At 42.4% G+C, this 20,114-nt stretch overlaps 1 protein-coding gene across 2 annotated transcripts in view; it reads right to left on the bottom strand.

Moving 5' to 3' along the window:
* FLT1 (fms related receptor tyrosine kinase 1) overlaps positions 1 to 20,114 on the bottom strand; it is a 114,997-nt gene that overhangs the window by 46,961 nt on the left and 47,922 nt on the right. For both annotated transcript variants that reach the window (XM_064441087.1, XM_064441088.1), the window contains exons 11-12: positions 13,058 to 13,172; positions 4,070 to 4,178 (exon numbers count right to left, since the gene is read on the bottom strand). In XM_064441087.1, coding sequence (XP_064297157.1) covers positions 4,070 to 4,178; positions 13,058 to 13,172 — 224 coding nt within the window. The remainder of the gene's footprint in view (positions 1 to 4,069; positions 4,179 to 13,057; positions 13,173 to 20,114) is intronic.

Here is a 20,114-nt window from a genome sequence, read left to right as displayed (position 1 = left end):
TTTAATATGAAATGATCCACCACGACCAGCTTAAGCTTAGCTACCTAACTTTAAGATTTAAGTCAGAGGAAGTGAATCCTGTGCCTGATTTTGGTAAAAAGCATTGAATTCAGACACACTTAAAAACATTCAAGAGGTCAAAGTTTTGATTGTGGTTAAGTATTTGGATCAAAGAAATTGCTGCATCTTGCTCACTGTACATATCAAATTGTTCTGATATGTGCTGGGAAAGCCAGGGTATGGGTCTGAAATACTGCTAATTTTTGGCTTTCGCAGATGCCAGCGCTCAGCAAAAGCAAGGAAGAGCCAAGCAAAACTCTTAAGATGAAACTAAATATCCCCTGGGACTGAGGCAAATGAACTATTTTTAACATAAAAGGATAGCGTGCCAACAGAATAGTATAGTTGCAACTACTTCCATGTTGTCAGGTCTGGAGGCCTTCCTAGATGTGTCTTCTGTGAAGAAAGACTATTTTCTGAATAAATCTAGGGACGAAAGCAAAATGCACAGGATTCCAAGCGAACCATTTGTTTAAAGGCTACAAGCCCCCTAATATATGACACCTCTCAACAATTGTTACAGACTCAGGCTAGCTAAATAATGTGGCTGGGAATAATGTAAAAGGGTTTTATTTACTTTAGTGATTTGAAGCTTCCTGTGGAAATAGCTCCCAGGTTTCCTGATGGAAGATTTTGTTTATCTTTGCCAAGCACCATCAGGAATCTCAAAATAAAATGCGCTTAGTGACATTGGGAAACCAGGGAGATAAGGCAGAGCTGTTCCTGTTTCACCCTCTGTAATTGCAAACACACCCATGGGCCTGCTGTGTGCCAGCAAAACAGCCCAAAATGTAGGGAAAGGGGCAGGCTGGAGGGAAGGGGGCTACCACAGTTAAATTTGGCATTATGGCTACTGTTTCCATATCAATGAGCAGGACAGCTTTCAGAAATCACCTTTCCACATTGCTTTTATATAAGGCTTATAACTACTTTTGTGCCCTGAACAAAGATTTGCTTGTAGAGGTAAGCCAGTGTGACAACACCCCAGAAATGTCCATTTGACAGAGGAAAGGAAAGCTACGGCAGAGCCCATGGAGCTCATGTCCTACACTCTCAGGCACAGGGTATAAAAGTATCCAACTCTCAAACCTCCCAGAAACACATCCGTAAGTTGCACTTCAAGTCCAGAAATAATGAGATTTACAATAACTTAAGAAAGGGCTTTTTCTTACTGGGTCCTCTCTGCTATACCTTCTTGCACTTATTTCCTCAGATCTACCTTTCACTGAAGGGGTGGAACACGCCTCTGCCAAACTAGGGTTGCTGGGACAAGCTTTGCCTTCCCACCACCTTCCCAATGGTTTCTGCCTATAGAAAAGAGACTCCTTACACCACCACAGCTGCTTCACTGGAGCACATGTGTTTTCTAATCCTCAGGATAAGGCCTGAAGGAGATTGCCTCCAAGGAAAGGGATTCTTCCTATTCAGGACAGACTTTGTCTCCATCTGCTCTTTAGAGTCCTTTCTGGCTTCTCCCATTTACAAAGGGCAGCAGCTCCTCTTCCAACAAGGGATCACCTTCTCCTGCGTAGACACTTCTCTTACACCTATTTTTGTGTGGTTCAGGCTAGCTTCGCATGGTGCCAGCAGACCCAACAACATAAGAAAAACTAGCTCCATGCTGTCGTATGAGACCTGAAATATTGGTTTTGGACTCATCAGAAGGAAATACTATGCATATGAAACACAGGCTGTTAGCCAGCCACAGCAGTTTGGTCTCAGCCTGATGGAGGAGGATTATGATTACACTGCGCGAGCCTAACTGATGCGCTATGTGCACAAACCAGAAGAATGAGCCTAACTTGATTTTTGTAGGGACAAAACAGCAGCATTGTTTAAACAAACTGCCTTCAATCAGTGCCACTGAGTGTCAGTGGATGATCAGGACTTTCCATGTCATATAATCAAAGTGCTCATCTCCAGGAACTCAAAGGACAAATGCATTTCAACTTCACCACCCTATATAGAAAGTTGTCACCAGTCAAGATATTAAGAATGTCCAAGCCATAATAAAGCAGCCACTCCTCTTTCTGAACACCAGCCAATATAAGAGTGTTCAAAGGAAAGTAATAATATTTTGCATGTTCTCATGCAAGCTTTGGTATCAAGGAGAAGGATTTCCTTCTATCCCTGGTCAAGATCTAAGAATGCAAGTGTAAGTAGGGAAACGAACTCCTTCATGTCACAGCACTAAAATATCTGAAACCTCCACCAAAACTTTGAAAGGGAGATTTGGGTACAACAAATGGAGCCCACCAAACTTCACCTTCATTTGGTTTCAGGATCTTCCATGTGACATTTTGAAGACTGAGGAATAAGAGCTAGAGAAGGCCAAATTCAGCATCTTGCACATGAAAAGTGCGACAGCCTCCATGAGTGACTCTTTGTGGCTGCTTGAAGTTACATGTGAAGTCCCTACATAAAGATGAGAATATCCAGCTCCATTGGCATGTTCATTTATGGAGAACTATGTGTCATTTAGATTTCTGTCCAAGAAGACACAATGTAAGGATAGGGAAGAAAGCAAAATTGTGATCTGAGAGCAAGGACAGCAGTCATCTTCAAGGTGGCAAATGTTCTTGTCACATCCATTAATAGAACATGGAGATGTTCTTTTTGTTTCTGCATTTTAACAAACAACCTGCTTATGTGTCACTCATCTGTTTAGACTTCAGTAACTACTTCTCATGCTTGTTACCAGTTTTCTATATTTATAGATAATTGGCACTTTCTAAATGTGGAAATGTATTACTACAGCTAGTCAGAATATTTAAAAATATAAATTTTGGTCCACGAAATCAGCAGGAGGGACATTTTTCAAAGAAGTTTTCTTTCTTTTTTTTTTTAACCAAATCTAGTGAGTGTGTGTCTACTCTCGATATCTTTCAGTATAGTAAAAGGATGAGTTTCACTTACATCACTCATCAGAATGATAAGCGAGAGACTGACAACAGAAACAGGTGAGAAAAACAACAAAAATTAAATAGGATACATTAAAATTATTTTCACCTTTCAGCTCCATGATTATGATTTTGGGATTAAAGTATCAGAATGTTTTAACTTTTTTGACTTTTCTCATATTTTGTAACGAATTTAATGTCTTTAATGACGTACACTAAAAGTTGTCATCAGCCTAAATGCTCTATGAACAGCCACTTTGTTAACAAAACGACATCTTTTGCCAGAAAACACTTCTTTTGTTATGGCATCTGCAGACATTATCTAAATAATGCAGTAGTTATTCTCAAAAACTCGTTGTGGCTTTTCTTCAGTAATTCCTGAAATAAAATATTTAATCATTTGTTTCTGAACCTGCAAACACTTGCATATACCTAGTAATGGAAAAATAACTGGTAACGTACTCATATGTGCAGCTAACACAATGAGTTTTCTCGGTACCATGGCCCAAATGACATCCAAGGTTGTCTTTCTCAGAAAAGGGAGCAGAACTCTCTAGGTTATACCCTGCCACTTTTCTACCTACAAGTTGCCATAGTCCCTGAATGCTGTGAGAGGCTGCCCAGGCACCCCAGGCATCCCTCCTCTGGCACGACTCTGCCTGCAGGCACCAGCAGTGCTCTGGGCACTACATTGTGAGATCTCCTGGTCGGCAGCAGGATGAGGCTTTAGACACCGTCGGTGTCACACACAAAACTGGTTACTGGTTTATGAAAATACACTAAAATGTCATGTATGGAATGACTGCAGAGGCTAGGTGATTTAAATGGGGGAATTACAGGTTGCTATATTTGTGAGAATTTGTGTCATGCATGGTGGGATACTTGATGGAGGGATGAGTCATTCACCAAATTCGGTGTCCTTCTTAGAAATCCAGACCACCTGCTGTGAAAAACCCTTCCAGGATCACCCAAAATCATGTTTTGAGTTTACAGGTGCACACATTACAACAATTCTCAGACTGTGGTATATGAAAAAAGCCACAACGGCCTAACAGTTAGAAACCCAGGACCAGGAAACATGTTTGGCTCCAATGGGGACTAGATCTTACCTGTCACAATAAAGCTGACATTTCTTTTGGCTTTTCCCACTTTGTTGGATGCCACACAGCTGTAGATTCCAGAAGATTTTGCTTCAGCTACAACGAGAGTGCTAGCAGTCTGTGAAAGAAAGAAGAGGTTTAGCTCTTGTTGGGTCAGGAACTCAGTTAAACCTTCCCTTTTTCCTAAGTCACTGTTGACAGTCCCATGATTCGGTCTCTCCATTCGTTCAGCGACAGGCACCACTGGGGCTATTTAATAGATGTCACCATATACAGTTTTGGAAAGGGTGGAAGAATAATAGAAAACAAGCTCCTTGGGTGACCCTTATATTATCAGAGCCATCATAACCAAAAATCTTCGAATGTGTCTTTCAGGTTGATTTACCTCTTGCTTCTGATGTAATGATGAGATACAAAACATGAAGTGTGACACAATGTGGTTCACCCAAGGAGATGAGCAGCCTGTAGGGCAGCCAGACGGTAAAGGGAATAGGTAAGGAATGCCTCAGATGCTTGGATAATGATGGGAGAAAAATTAGCTCCCTTTGGCACTAAATACATTTGATTCTCTTTCATTTTCTCAAGTGTCAGGTGAGAAAGGACAGGGGCAAAAGAGATGTTTACTCATCCTCTTTTGGAGTATTTCCTCTTCTTGGACTTCATATTTCTATTATTAAATAATATTAAGTCAGGTTCCTTTACATTGTATACTATCACCATCTTAAGAGGTTCAGCACACTAAATGTTTTCACAAAGTGATATGACTTGCAAGATGGGACCTTGGAAGGCCAGTGACCGACACCACCTAATGTGCCTTTAGAAAAATAAAAACTATTGTAATAATAAGACTTATACCTTCACAGAGATAGGAAGCCGTGTTATAATGGCTTGAGCGCTAAGTGAAAGAAGAAAATTATGCAGAAACAACTGAGATGTTATTTTGATATGGAGCTGAGATGTGGGCCATGCACATGGAGCTCAGCAGTGGGACATGCTCTCAGGTACAACTTTGTAGCTTAATTTTCTGTCTTGGTCTCCATTTTACTTCTGTAACACATGCATTGGCTGGAGTTACAGGCAGAGCTGGGGCAGTGACGAAAGGAAATTGTGTGGCCGCAGAATCCTGATGTTTGCAATTATTTGGCTTTTCTAAAAACCTTCAAAATAACTTTTATGCAATTAATACATTCTTTTAAGTCTGCCTGATTGCTGGAGTCCGGAGACAAGAGGGTGAGTCAGTAATAAATAAGGACCAGTTATCTACATTTCCACATAAACACTAGCTGAACGTTTGCACTGCTTCTATGTCTCCTACTCAGAGATTTCATGGCTATCCCCAAACTCCTTGTTGAACCCCTAAATAATATACATTGCCTGTTTTCCCAAAACATTCTTTAGTAGAAAGAGTCTATTACTTCTACTAAAGCAAACACAGTGGAGTCAGGTTGTTTGATTTTGGCTTATTTCTTTTAGAAAGCTGCCCTATGGCAAACTCAGGACTACAAGTGATGCTAATAGCACCTCTACCCTGTTAAGCTGTCTCAGTGGTCAGCTACCTGTTTGCTAACAAACTACATCTCATTTCTAGCTAGAATTTTTCTAACCTACCTTTTTGGCTCTTCTGTGAGATGAAAGAGGCTCAGTAATAGCAGATAGATAATTACAGCCCATTAAAAAAAAAATCATCCTGTTTTGCTAAATTCAGTGGGCTGACCTCTACAAATTCCTGATTATAAAGCATGGGTCCAGCCCTGTCTATATTTTGTCATTCTCTTTGAATTCCTTCCAGTTGTTAAACATAATTTTGTAAAGTGTGGACACAGGGCCCAGCAGTAGGATTCCTGCAGCCGTTTTATCAACACTAACTCAGAATAGAAGGAAGTCCCATAACATCTGCCAGATGGCTAATGCGGGTGGTAAAAAACTGCTTCTGCGGCTCCAGACTTTCCACCACAAAATTAGCCTTTTTTGTATTAATTGGTATTACCTCATAGCAACTTTGCCCAGGTAGGGACAGTGACCTAAAATGCACAGTGAAGGAGAATTAAGCTCTTACTTTCTGACTTCAGGACACCTGGCTTTATTCTACTACACCCAGAACTGAAGCATTTCTGAGCCTGAAAAATATGTGTCAATTATTCATCCCACAACTATTCCAATGGTTTGGAAATCTTTTCGTATTATAAAAATGCATTTTGTCCTGACATTAACAGGTATTAGTACTTAATGAAAAATTGTGCACCCTGAGTTTTATTGCTCCAGCCCACTATGGCCTGATTATTACTTTTATTACATTGGGGACTGCACATAAAGTCACACTTAAGCAGTATGACTGCACTTACTGACTGGAGTGGTTATAGCTTATGCCTTTTCCTGCATATTAAATTACTCTGGAGAACATTCCTCAGCACCGAAATTCAGTAATTTAAGCTGAATACTTTTCCCCAGTATTGTTTTGGTTTTGACCAACTTGCACTGTCTCCTCTAGCACGGGCCAAGGATGACTCCCATGCGGCTACTTCCATGTAACCAATGTCTTTTGGAGGGTAAGGGAGGTAAATGTTATGAATAGGCCTTGGTGGCAAAAAGCAGTCATTGGTATGTTTACTTGACTAAAGAAGAGAAAGCCATAGTGTCTAGGAAAAAGCAAGACTGACTTTGGAACAGAACAGAATATTTTAGAGACATGTCTCTGCATAAATCTTTTAGCTTATAAATTAGTCATAAGGATAAGATAATATATCTTTAAATAGTTTGTGAGCCCTCCAGTGGTGCAGTCTGTGTTCTGCATTGTGGATGCCAGCCAAAACCAACCAGAGAAGCAGTGTGTACAAAACTAAGCCTGGCACGTTGTTGTTTATTGAGCAATTATGGCTGGCTGAGATCAGTCAGTGCTACATGGTTCCTCTATACATCTATTGCTGCAAGAGGAGGAAGAGAAAAAGTTCTTACAGCCTTGTATCGTCTGGCTTTGCAACAGAGAGTTTCAGGCCCTGGATTTGCAACAGCATTATATACAGAAAGTCTGAATCCAGTTGACATGATCAGACAGAACAGGGAAAATCCTTCCGGGCATGCTTGGCACCTTGAGCATCATCTGTCCACAAACCCCATTTACTACCAAAGCTTTGATCTTTCATTCCTCCTTTCTGCACCCATCATCTCAGCTGAAGCACTACACTACAGGCTCATCTCAAAGCCAAGAGCTAGGGAAGGAAATCCCACACTGCTGCTGCTTCTGCCAGCAAATAAAAGAGGTATACGCAGAAATCCTTGGAGGTAGAAGAGGATTTTACAGATTTGTTCATGGTGGAAACTTTTGAGGAAAAGACTGGGGGGAAAAGAGAGGGCAAAGCAACTGTCATGATTGTTGTGCTAGGAGTCAGGGTGCACCAGTCTTTCCCCTGGAGGGTCAGTTTGACTTTCTCTTATCTCAAAGTAGTTTAGATAGAGGATTCCCACCCCACCAGCTGATGGCAGAGAAGCAAGATAAGGTTTCCAAAAATGGTTGGTAACTTGACTCTTTCCTGATTCCTAGAAGGTCTCTGCAGACACAGGCATAAACATGCTCCATCTAGACATTGCTGCACTAACTTCTCTAAACAGTCCATACATTTAAAAAACCAAAATACTGTCCTTTCAGCACTAAGCAGGTTCATGCAAGTCTTCCAAATATTATTGATCCATCCTAGTTATTCTTTTAAGAAAATCTATTTGTAAAAAAAAATGGGAAAGAAATTAAAATATGCACTCCTCACCCCCTCAGATTCATCTTTGGCTAAAGGAATATTATTTAGGAAGACCCGTGTTGAAATACTGGCAGCGCACCATTGGATTGTTCTGCTTACACCAAAGACATATGCTCTGCATGCCTCGTGTTGGCGAGGAGCATCAGTGCAGAACATCTGGACAACACGCTTCCCCTTCAGGACCGCCACAAAAGAAACACCAAAATATCTTCAATAGCAGGACATGAACACACACAGGAGAGCACCCACTTCCCCCTTGGGTCAGACAGGCAAGTCACTGCTGTTAGCAAGAAGAGCTGCAGTTTCTCCCTGAATCATGTGTTGTCCAGCTCAAACAGGCCATGAGACTTAATGCACCCAGCTGACTCACGCAGAAGATCACGCTATGGACAGCTATACCACAGGCACTCCCTGCCTTCCTTCCCAGGGCCATAAGTAGAGTCAGGCAGCGCTCAGTTCACACCCCTCTCATGCACCGAGGGAGGAGATTGATTTCAGGAGCTGGAGGGAGCTGCAGCTCATCAGAGGCAGGTGCCAAGTTCTGCTAGTTTTAATCTCACCAAGGGCTTGACTCAGCTGGCACCCCCCAGCAATCTGTTTATAAGTGTTGACAGTGATTCTAGTAGTGCTCAGGAAGGCCTCAAGAGAAGTTACAATGTGCTGGAAGAAGAGAGGCAAGCTACACTACCACTGCTATCTTTAGTCTGTCTTCCTAGGAAGATTGCACTGTCTGTCTGTCCATCTGCCTCCCAGCCTGCCCATCTGTCTGCCAGTATCATCTCCTCCCCCACACCCTCAGTAAGTTTTGAACCCATTGCCCAATTTCAACCAAAACTGACATACAACTCAAAGCCCATAAGATCTCATGTTTTCATGAGAACCAGCTGCTGGTAGAAGACAAAGATCAACATGAATGCTGTAGTGAGCTAAACAGGTTTCTCTTCTGCTTTGGGTTCCAGATGGCCAGTCAGCGCGTATGTGCTGGTCAGACAGCTGGCATGTGTAGGGACTGAGAACACACACAGTCCCCTCTTCTTGTCAGTAATGAGTGGACATGGAAGAGAGCCAGAGGTTTAAGGCTTGGCATAGAAGATGCAGGAGAAATGTGCCTGTCCTATCTTGCATGGTCACACCTTATCAGTCAGGTCCGAGAAGGATTGACTCTTCTGACTATCTAGCACTCCACCCTTATGTTGGATGGTCACAGTTTTTAATATTACCCACAGTCAGCATACGTCAGGTTGACTCTTCATTGCCAGCCAAACCAGAGATGGACGAGGGCGAGCCTAGTTTTGGTCTTGCAGAATCCTGTTACAAGGTCATTACTTTCCATTTTCCCTGAAGTTAAGTGGCTTTGTCACTCACAAGGGATGGGACCACTAAAAACTTGTGCCAGTAAGGTATTTATGCAGTGGAAAACAAGGCCATACATATACATACATACATACACACACACACACACACACACGAATGACAAACCACAGCTTCATGCATTACTATTTTTTATACGTAGTTCCTGGAGGCGTGCACTGTGACACAGACCAGCTTTTGTGGTACCTGTTATTGTCAGTGGGACCACGTTTGCTAGCAGCAGAGGGTGGGGCAGTCAGGGACCTTCAGTTCCGTTTCTGGTTCTCAAGAATGTGGCTCTAGTAGGTTATTTCCCAAAACCAAGGGGGTTTTGTCCCACTCCCTCCAACTTGTCCTTGTACTCAACTGTCCTCTTGTCTACTGTCTCCTTCCATTGGACTTATCCTTTCTTCTTGGCCAATACTTTCTACTCTCTCTGATCTGAACTCACCTTCTTAGCGCTCTTCCATGCATTCTCCATGCCCAGGATCTTTGTCCACCTCCCCTGCAACTCCCTGTCTATTGTACACCTGTACAAGGAGTATTGTCTCCTTCTTTCAAAGCTGTTGATAAACCAGTGTGTGCGTGCACACACAGGAGAGAACGTATACCCAATACGTATGCACTGATACCAATGAATGAACCAGCTCTTTGTACCTCATTATTGCAGACCATTCACAGATTGACATTTTAATAAACACTGATCATGCTAATAATAATACTACTCAGCATTCGCCCTGAGTTAAACATAGCAGTTAGCTTTAGCTGGGAATACTGAGAAGTAATGGGTTTTAGCAGCTGAATGACAGGAGGGTGTCTGTGACCTGTTTACATGATAAGCCTAAGAATAGCCCGACTTTGTAGGAAGTCACTGAAATGTCCAACAAAATAAGAATGAAAACTTTGGGTGGGGGAATCAAATCACTTCAAGAGTTGTCTCATGATTAACTATTATGGCTTATGTTACAAAGTTCTTCCATTATACCACTCGAGTTTCTCAATGTCTGTTTAGAGAGGCTTCAACGGAAATGTTACTAAAACACAGTTGTTGTCACCAGAAGAATAATGTAGCACAGGTTTCCTGCATTACTTTAACTGTACCGACGCAGGGTTTGAGGTTTTTCTAAATTTAAAAAATATACTTGTGGCTACCTTGATAACCACAGACAAACAAACAACCAATCAGCCTACCACAGTGAAGGGCCAAACTGGAGGGACTCAGATGTTGCACGTACAGGAAATGGGTGGAACTGGCACAATGTCTTTAAGCAAGGTGAAAACAGCTACCTTGATTGCTAAAAGAAACCTTTTGACCATTCACTGTCCGTCTCTTCCCTTGATTACAATAATCTCATCCTGTGGTCACCCCCATTTCTCCTTTCATGCTTACGCAAATGTGCAACTTTTTGAGTTTCTTCACCCATTTCCTACTGCTTTGTCTCCTATGTCTTTGTTGTTTCCATTGAGCTTTGAGATTGTTTTTGCCATGTAAGCTATGCTTGGATGTGGAAGTGGGGTAGACACTCTGTTTAGATAGCAGGACTCCATTGATGTGGAAGTGCCTCAGAGAGCTGTTCGTAGCTGTTTGCAGTAGCAGAACTGCTCACAGTAGCAGTCCATTGGAGCCAGACACTTGTGATGACGTGCTGCATTCAGTGAGCTTGGTGCTATTAACAGTCTTACAATATCCCAGCAGATGAGGAAGGGTTTTGTCTGGACCATGTCCCTTTGAGTTTGCTCTGGGACACCAAGAATGACTCTTGGACTGTAAAGAGTGAAAAGCTATTGATTCCCATGGAAAAAAAAAAAATCCTGGATGCTCTAGAGCAGCTGAGTGTGCACAAATCATGCAACTCACAGTTTGGCCAGGAACACAGGCTTAGAGAGCATTTTCTATTTACAATAGCAATCCAGCTGTGCTTGAAAAGCTATGGAAGAGCAGCAGAAATGAAGAAACCTTAGGAAAGCTGTGAAAAAGTGGAGCAAAGAGATTGTTTCACTAACCTCCCATTCCCCATAGGGACCAGGAAGAATAAAGCAGACCTTTCTTAGACAAACTAAAGAGTATGAAGACAAGGAATACCAAGGAGAACCACTAAGTTTCCCTGCAAAATTTCCATGTAACACATGCAAAGCCCATGCCTTGGTTCATTTCTGGGCACATTTTTTTACAAAGGGCTGCTTGCCAAAGACTTCAAACAAAACCTGGAGTTCTGCTGCAAGGACCCATTATTAATATCTTCCTCCAGGGAGGAATTTATTTGCTGTTGACTAGAAGTTGCTTTGACATTTGAGCCATTGCTCTTCCACTGTCTCCAAAATGCATGGCACACAAGGAGAATGAGGTCTGGTCATTAGACAGCTCCTTCTGCACCTGGTGAGCCGGTAAGACTTCAACCATAGCATGGCTAGATTCCTTCTGGAAAATAACTGGTTCTCATAATCTTTTGTTCATCATTCCCCCTTTGGAATAGACTGTGTGTTCCTGTGCTGGAAATTATTTCCCTTTTCTTCTTCAAATCACTCCTCACATCTCATTTTTCATGTGCTTTCCTATGATAACCTCCCCTAGGAAGCTGTTTGCTCCCATTTTTGCCTTCATCTTTAAGCACACAGAGGTGGACAGCTAAATAGAGCAAATGCCTCTCTGGGATTCAGCCCATTCCCATGCACTGAAATAGTGCCATGAACACCTGTGGTACTTTCTAAATAATACAACAGCAGGAGAAAATGCAGTCCGAGGCCTGATTCTTGGCTGCACACAAAGCCCTGTTTATTCTGCAGTCTGTGAAAGGGCCCTAACATGAGAGCAATTACAGTTGATATCCATTTTCACAAGCGGAAGACTGAAGGCAGCTATCAAGGAAAGGAGACCTATATCCTCAGTGCACTTAGAATTACAAAAACCATTTCAATGTCCTCAGAAATGACAGGGCTAGAATAAGGTAGGCTTTAAAATTTATAATCTCTTCATCCATTACTGCCACAAACCAAACCAGTCTGTGAAACCAGATGTTGTGACAGTGGCATGGCATTGTGCATATTCGCCTGAGCTCCTCCATAGTGCAGGCTACCCAACCACATCAAATCAGTCTCGTGTCTAACCCAGGGAAGTGCAAATGATCTAGGGCATCTTTTAGAAAAACATCTTGATTTGAAGATTTTAACTGATGGAGAATCTTCCATGCCCCTTGGCATGTTAATCTCATTGGCTTTCTCTCCCACATCAGACACCAACAGACAACAGGCCTACTCATCCTTCAGAATTGCCTGCATCTCCCCATGGTCCATAAAGGGATGCTTGCCTTGGACTAGACACAACATTTAGACAGTTAATGCAGCTGGGATGGATCCCACCATACTGTCTCTGACTGAGATCTCTCTTAAATTTCACTTCTGTAATCTGCATTCATTTGGCCCTTTAAATTTTTTATTGCAAGAAAAAACCTGGTCATCTAATAATCTAGGGCCACATCTGTGAACAAACTCTCTAATGAGAGTAAATTGCTTAATTCTCATAGGAAAAAAAAAAAACAACAGGAAATTGTGCAATGTCACAAAATGAATCAAAGATGGCCTGGAACCCTGCCCCTGTGCTCCTGAGGTGCCCCAAAATACTACAGAGCAGCTCTAAGAAAGCAAATATGGTGAATCCCACTGATAGGCTCTCTTGGCATGCCACTTACCTTAACATGAATGCATGCAGAAATAAGTACATCTCTACATCTCAGCAGATAAATACCAACTGTGGAAATTATTTGCATGCATGCAGCCCTTCAAGTCTGAACAATACAAAAATACTGGCTTCTTCCCAAAGCCATTGCCTTCACAGCATCTTACAGTGCCTTTTCAACACATGCTGTCACATAGAAAGGTTCTCTACTCCTAGGAATCATACCTTATTTTTGCCCTCTATTACAGCCGTTCGTTCAGTGATGCTCTGGATCCTGTTTCCTATGTTGCTGCCAGCTTTCAGGATGAAAGATCCTTCAGTATAAGAGCAAAAGCCATGCCTGAAGACAACAAAAATTCAAGTTTTATTCATTTGGTGAGAGACTGAAACTTTCAACACATAAAACAAAACAATTCTTGTGGAAACAGTGATCAGCCAGGGAAACTGCTGTGATGACCAGACAAGTACAGTTACTTTTCACAAAATCTTCAGGCCTGGACCCTGATGATTGGATCCACTTCCACAACCCCTCCTTGAATATCAGCTCTCTGGAGTCAGTGTTAACATTAAATCCACTGTGGACTAGGAAGTCAGAATTTATTATCTGAGCCTAATTATAGGGCTGTGCAAGCCCAACATCCCATTTCCAATGCTCCTGTTTTCAGCCTTTGTCATGGTTCAGGTTTCTCTTCAAACATGCTTCATATTATTTTCAGCATGAAATTCAAAACAAGTGATCTTTGTTTCGCCATCCATTCCATAAGGTATTGGATGCCTTTTCACTATGTGCAGGGGTTTTTTGTTATCATGAGAAATGATGCAAGTTCTCATTTCTGAATGTTTTCTTTAGTTCAGTTTACAAAATGGCAAAATATCAATACTGGAATTTGATGATTACAAGACACACAGTAAAAATAACCACAATCCTGCAAATTCACAAAACAAAGTTAAACAAAACTATACCTAATTGCCAAAAGGATTTAAATGTTCATTTAATCTGAAAAAATCAAAGTCATGTTAATGAATGGAAATCTCAAGGAAAAAATGTTTTTGCCTTATGCAACAAATTGGCTTCTAATCAGAATATTCAGGTGTGGTCATGGTAGAGCTAATTTGTTTCCCAACGCCTAATTTGGTACACATGGAAATAAACACATTGGAATGCTTCTTAAATGCTGTCTGTCCCTATTCTTCTTTGAGGATATCTAGTGTTGCTTTTTATCCAAAATTTACTTGTTGCTTGTTCAGTTCCAGTTTCAACAGCAGAGCTTAACCCTTCAGCAGGGTCAAGCTCTTTCAGATATGATATGTTCCTTTGATCTTCCATGGATTTGAAAGATACTGACTGTAGTATCTGTAATCAAATAGTTCTGTCATGTATATCAGTTGTTTGCAGATATGACCTCTAAAGCCTGGTGACTGGATAACAGCATGTGATGCAATCCTGACCAAAGAATGAGGTTCATTTCCCTTCAGCTAACTGTGCAGTTTGCTTAAAGTTTGTGTTGTTTATAATATCAATGGTACTTTACATGCTTGTTTTTAATTGTGCAGCTTTACATCAAACTGGCCAGTGTCTTAGTAGATATTACAGCTTAAAGAAATGACGATATGTAAACTAACTTGGACTGTAATCATTAGCATGGGTATAAGACAGTCTGCCCAAATTTCTTAACATGCATTGAGAGGCTTAGCGAGCTGAAAAAGCCAAAAGCAGGAGCAGGCCATGGTCATTCATGCATGGAGAGAGGACAGGGAGTAATAGCACTGCAAGAAAGCCCTATCTACACAAATATTTCCTCCAGACTGTGGTTTAAAAGCCAACTTCTAATACAGGATTGTTGAGGTCAGGTTGGATGAAGGACAGCTGCACTAAGACAGTGATGCATTCAGATGGGAAAAAAAATGGTTAAAAGTTGTTCAGAAAGGTAGATGCCATTTACTTTGAGCATTTAATGCTTTGGGAAGTCTGGTTCTGTAACAAGACTAGAACACAGAAGACATAATAATATTGGTAAGGTGATAACATTTCCATGCCACAGCAGGTATCAGAATTGGTTTCATGATGCCAGTACCGTAAGCACACACAGAGGCAGTACCAAAGGCACATCCTTGTGACTGGATGTTCAGGCAATCTCTGTATAGGAAGACGGAGACCCCAAAATCTTATTTCATCCATTCTAAAAAATAATTTTTAAAAATTTCATCCTTTAAAACAGATTGAAACCAGTACCTTTCCTTACAGAATGAATTTATGTTTCTTTGTTACAATGCTGAAAAATTGTGCTCTTTACTATAAAAGACCTACAGAGACATATATTTTGGTAAAGGCTGGAAAGAAGGTGCAATGCATATTAAGAAACTGCTTGTGCAGCTCTGAAAGGCATCTCCAATCTCCTTTCTTGCAGCTCTGGAGCCTCCAGGCTTAGTTATTATTATACTCTTCCTCATAATTCCTTGATGAAGACTGTACGTATTTAGGTTGCAATGTCTTAGGGATGAGGACAGTGTTATGTCTTTGTTGATGTTTAGCACAATGGGGTGCTGATTACTCATTAATACCATAATACAAACCACCATCGTAATTACAATAACATCACAATAACAAGAAAAACACATGTAAAACACTAGACGAAATATTAACCCTGGAGGCACATATGTGAAGTCTACTGACTTCACTTACCATACTTTCTCCAAAACTGCCGATTACAATGTTAATGCAATTATAGTAGAAAATCAAATACACTTAATAGCTGTTGTCCATGGTTTTAATAAAAAATTAATCACTATCAAGCTGAGAATACATTATCCAACAGCCCGTGGTACGCAGCGGGAGATGGGAGTACTATCATACGCGCCACTTTGGCTCCACAGTCTGCTGGATCAGCAAACATTTACAAATCAGTTGCAGCGTGGCTGCCAGGCAAAGTCTAGGACAAGACTCAGACTCGTCCCTTTGGATATAGAACCAGATACTTTCTCTCCTCAGCTGTCAAATGCTCTCACTTTAACCTCAAATACACTAACACAGCTTAGGGACAGAGAACACAAGCCACCTCCAGTTTCCTGAGCTGGTTAGTCATGTTAGTACTCAATCATCCTTCATCCTTCCCCTTGCTGCTGCCAGTGGTGCCACGTCAAGCCACCGCTTAGCCAGCATCATCGGGTAGAGATGGGGAAGGGACTAGTGGGAGCAATTAAGAGTCCTGCCTCCTAACCTGACTTCACCTCCTATCAGCAGGCATTTTGTAATAGAAAAAGGCTCCACTGAACTTAGATGTAGTCATCAAACCAATTGTTTGTGTTAAGCACAGATGCTTGGAAAGAAAGAGAGAAAAATGAAAATATAAAAATTTACTCTGGCTGGGACCAAAATACACAATCATCTTCCCATTAATTCAACTGATATTTCGTTGCGTGTGTCCTCAGATAACATCAGCTATGTACTTTCAAGCTTTGTAAAGAAATTACAAGTTACTTCAAACTATCCACTCAGTAAAATAGCAAGGGTATCCTATTTGCAGCAAGAACTGCCTGTGTTTGCAGGGAAATCCCACTGAATTTTGGATATCTGAATCTTACTCCAGATACCTCTGGAGTGCATAAATTCCTGAAATGTTTCACTGTAGGATGAGCCTCATTGCTTTGCATCTTCAGGGATGCTTACAGCAGGATTACTGCTAGGCTAATGAAAAATCACACACTGTGCACAGAGATTGATAAGCAAGCTAATATCCACCAGCACGTTTCTAAGCAATTCTTACACCTGTTTTCCCGCAGATCCTTTCACATCCCTACTTTGTGGGTGCAGCTATGCACGTGTAGAGATCCTACATAATAAATGCTGACGGTGTGTTTGTGTATGAATGTATGTTTATAAATATTATGCAATCTCAGAGCAAGGTAATCGGACTCTGCTGCCTTAGCTGAGCAGTGGCAGAGGCCGAGCAATCAGGTTTCTCATCCCGTAAGTCACTTTTTCCATGTGCCTGCGTGCGTGCTCACATGTGCGTTGCCTGTGTGCACACACACACACAGAGGCACGCTTCATCTTTTGTGTCGAGAGCCTGAGAAATAGGCTGTTCCTTTGTCAAAACAGAAGCTGTTAATTCTCCTGCGGGTTTCAAGAGAAGCCCAGCACGGGGGGAAGGAGGGGTGAGAGCCGCTCTGCTGGCACTGGGAGCCGGGGGAAGCCCGGCTGCCTGCAGCGCGGGGTGAGCTCCACCAGCAGACCCGCTTGCCACCCTTACCTTTGGGAATTTACACTTCTTTGGAAGGGCTGGAGGGAGGTTTATGCAACCACAAGTAAGTTCAGCTTTATAAAAGGTCTGTGATGTGTGGTGCTGGCACCGGCAGGGGCCCTAGAGAAGTGGCCTGGGGGAGGGGAGCCAGCCTGCTTCTCAAGAATACATCAAGCCCTTGAGGAAGCAGAGTGTGCCATGTTTGAAGATGCAAAGATAATCACAGTGCTGGGAACCGTCTTGTGCAGCGGAGGAAGCCAAACAACAAGAGGAAAGCAGCATATGCTCCTGATTTCGCACAGGAAGCTAGCAGCACCTCCTGCCAAAGAGAGATAAGAAAACTCCCATGGCCTATTCTGGACAAGGCCATGGTTATCAACCTTAGCTTCACACTGTCCTCACTCTGCTCCACAGCCCGCTCCCTTTCCTAATGAGTTTCAGAGCCCTCACCTCTATTAGCATACAGCATGCCAAGCACAATAGCGTGGTATATTTATAACTATCGACAGGGAAAAGTTTCCAGGGTAAGAGTGTACTCCATGTCATCTTGATATATTTCACTGAAATCAAACTACAAACCAGTTCCAAGCTAAAGTCCTGCCTATGAAACTACTCGTCTCAGAACAAAAGTGGTTTTGCTGTCACCCTAGTGATTTATAGTGGAGCATAAGAGCTGAGGTAAAGGATTTGTCTACTTATTGATAGGACAGATTTGACTCTCTGTATGATAAACAGTCATAAATGAAAGCCATAGACTCAGCTTCCATCCAGACACATCTTCATCCCTATCCTGGAGACAGATCTGTGATTTGCAGTTCACAGTGACAAATACCAGCAGAAGAGCCTTGATCCCCATATCAGCTGGAAAAATGCTCATCATGTGTGTTCCCATATTCTCAGCTCCTTCCTTCCAAACCCTCCTCTGTGATGCTGGAGGCCATTGCAATCTTTCCCTCCTGTAATATCCCATTCAATTCTCTAAGCATTCCTCTTGGCAAAGCCACTGGCAGCTTCAGTCACACTCTTGTTTACTGAGGTAGCATCTGGCAATTGCACCAGTACTAGGAGCAAGAGGAAGCCATCCTGTCACTGGTGGCAACCACTTTTGAGAGTGATTAACTGCAGGCACAATATTTTTCTCAGCATCTATCCTTTTTTGGGGACAGCAATCAATTCCTAGCAGCACTGGGGCAATGTTGTTACAAATTCACGTTGGGCTGACTCACATCTTTCGAGAGGGGGTGGTGACAACACTAACTTTAAGACAGGAACTCTGGAAATTCCTGGAATTGTAAAGAATATATAGGCACTGTTTTCCAGTTGGAAGTTATAAAAAAAATCTGAATGACATGGGCCTCGTCTGCTCCGTGCCTTGCGTCCAGCGCTGTGGGATTGGTAGTGCGAGGCTGGCATAGCCATGTGTCCTGGGGAATATTGAGTTGATTTGAGGCAGGAAACAGAGAGGAAAAATAGTAGCAGGGAGCATGTACAGGTTGTGAAACGTGCTTAATGGGGGTGGAGGGGGAGAACGTGTGCTGGCCTCCTGCCAGTGTGCTCCACCACCTTTGGCTGTAACACTATAATGCGCTTGTCCATTAAGGAGCTATGGTCCAAGCATTCCCTCTCTAGGTCAAAAATAATCAGTCAGAGGGTGAAATGCCAGCCTCACTGCATTCAGTGGCAAAGCTGCAGCCAGCTGGGAGTTCATCCCAAGCAACTTCCTCAATACATATGCTCACTCAGGGTACGTGGGTTAGTGGGGGTAGGAGGAAATAGTCTACAAATAGTAGGAGTTGAGTACAGTTTACATCACATAATGTAGTTTGTTTATTTATATTTATTTAGGAGCTTAGCGAGGAATGCCAAACAAGAAGCCCCGGTGAGAGTGGTACAGGTTCATCCTCTGCCTGTCTCATTCTTCTGCCCTTCATCTCTCTGCTCCCACTGTCACTGGTTCCTACCACTGCCCACTGCAGTGTCAATGCTTGCCCATCAAGAACAGAGGGAACATCACCAGCCCATCTCACTTCAGATGCACTCACGACTCCCAGAGAATAGCAACCCTCCATCACTGGTCCTCACCCTTGGTCTCCAGCATAGGAGTGGACTTGTGACCAAGTACACTGAACCCTGATAGCTCTGCTGAAAAGTTATTCACTGCTGAGCTGCAGGGTGGCTGGAGGATTTCTCAGTGGCCTCAATGCATTAGGCTGGGCTGGGGCCCTGGTGCCCTGCTCACTTGCCAGAGCGAGGACTGAGTTGCATTCTGTTTTGTAGGATGCTCTGTGTCCCCATTGAGGGCACTAGTTAGAGGGAAAGTGCATTCTCTAGGGGAGATCCCCAATGTCCTGAATGCCTCATCCTCCTGGTGAGCATCTTTGAAAACAGGAGGATATATGGCATTCATGGTCTTTTTGCACATCGCCATGGCTCTATGGAAAAGAAAGTGTTTGACATCTGCACACTGCCTTTCCTGCTGTTATCTACATTCAGCCAGATAAATGGATAGTGTTTCTCTTTCACAGTCGCCCTTTCCAAACATTATGGCTTGCCCTGAACTACCACAGTATGGTAGGACAGAAAGCTGACTGATCTGAACTATCTCAAAAGAAGCAGTTAGATCAACAGCAGTCTTACCTATCCCACCTTTCAACCCTTAATCGGCCCATGCTCACATTTCCACAGGAAAGAAGAAATATCACTTCTACATGCAACACCAGCTATTCACAACAGCAGATACAAATGCCTGAGACTGAGGGTCACTGAAAAACACATTTTGCTTCCAATTTATTTGCTAGTACTTAAGACCCCTGGCCATCAGGGAACATAACAACATTAGAAAGTTATTTTTCATGTTTTTGCACATCCTGAGTTGACCTAAAATTTTCTCACCTTCAGTTGACTATCAGATAAATGTATTTTGCTTCTTGACCCCCTGTTTCCTGCTTCACACTGCTTAACATTCTTCATGGACACAGAATACCATCATATTTCAGCCAATCCTTCCTTCCTTCCTACTTATCCACCTCCTTTACCTCCTT

The sequence above is a fragment of the Phalacrocorax carbo genome, chromosome 1 (genome assembly GCF_963921805.1).
Source record: "Phalacrocorax carbo chromosome 1, bPhaCar2.1, whole genome shotgun sequence".
NCBI lineage: Eukaryota > Metazoa > Chordata > Aves > Suliformes > Phalacrocoracidae > Phalacrocorax > Phalacrocorax carbo.
The sequence above is the reverse complement of the archived record's forward strand: the minus strand, read 5'-3'. Positions and strand labels throughout refer to the sequence as shown.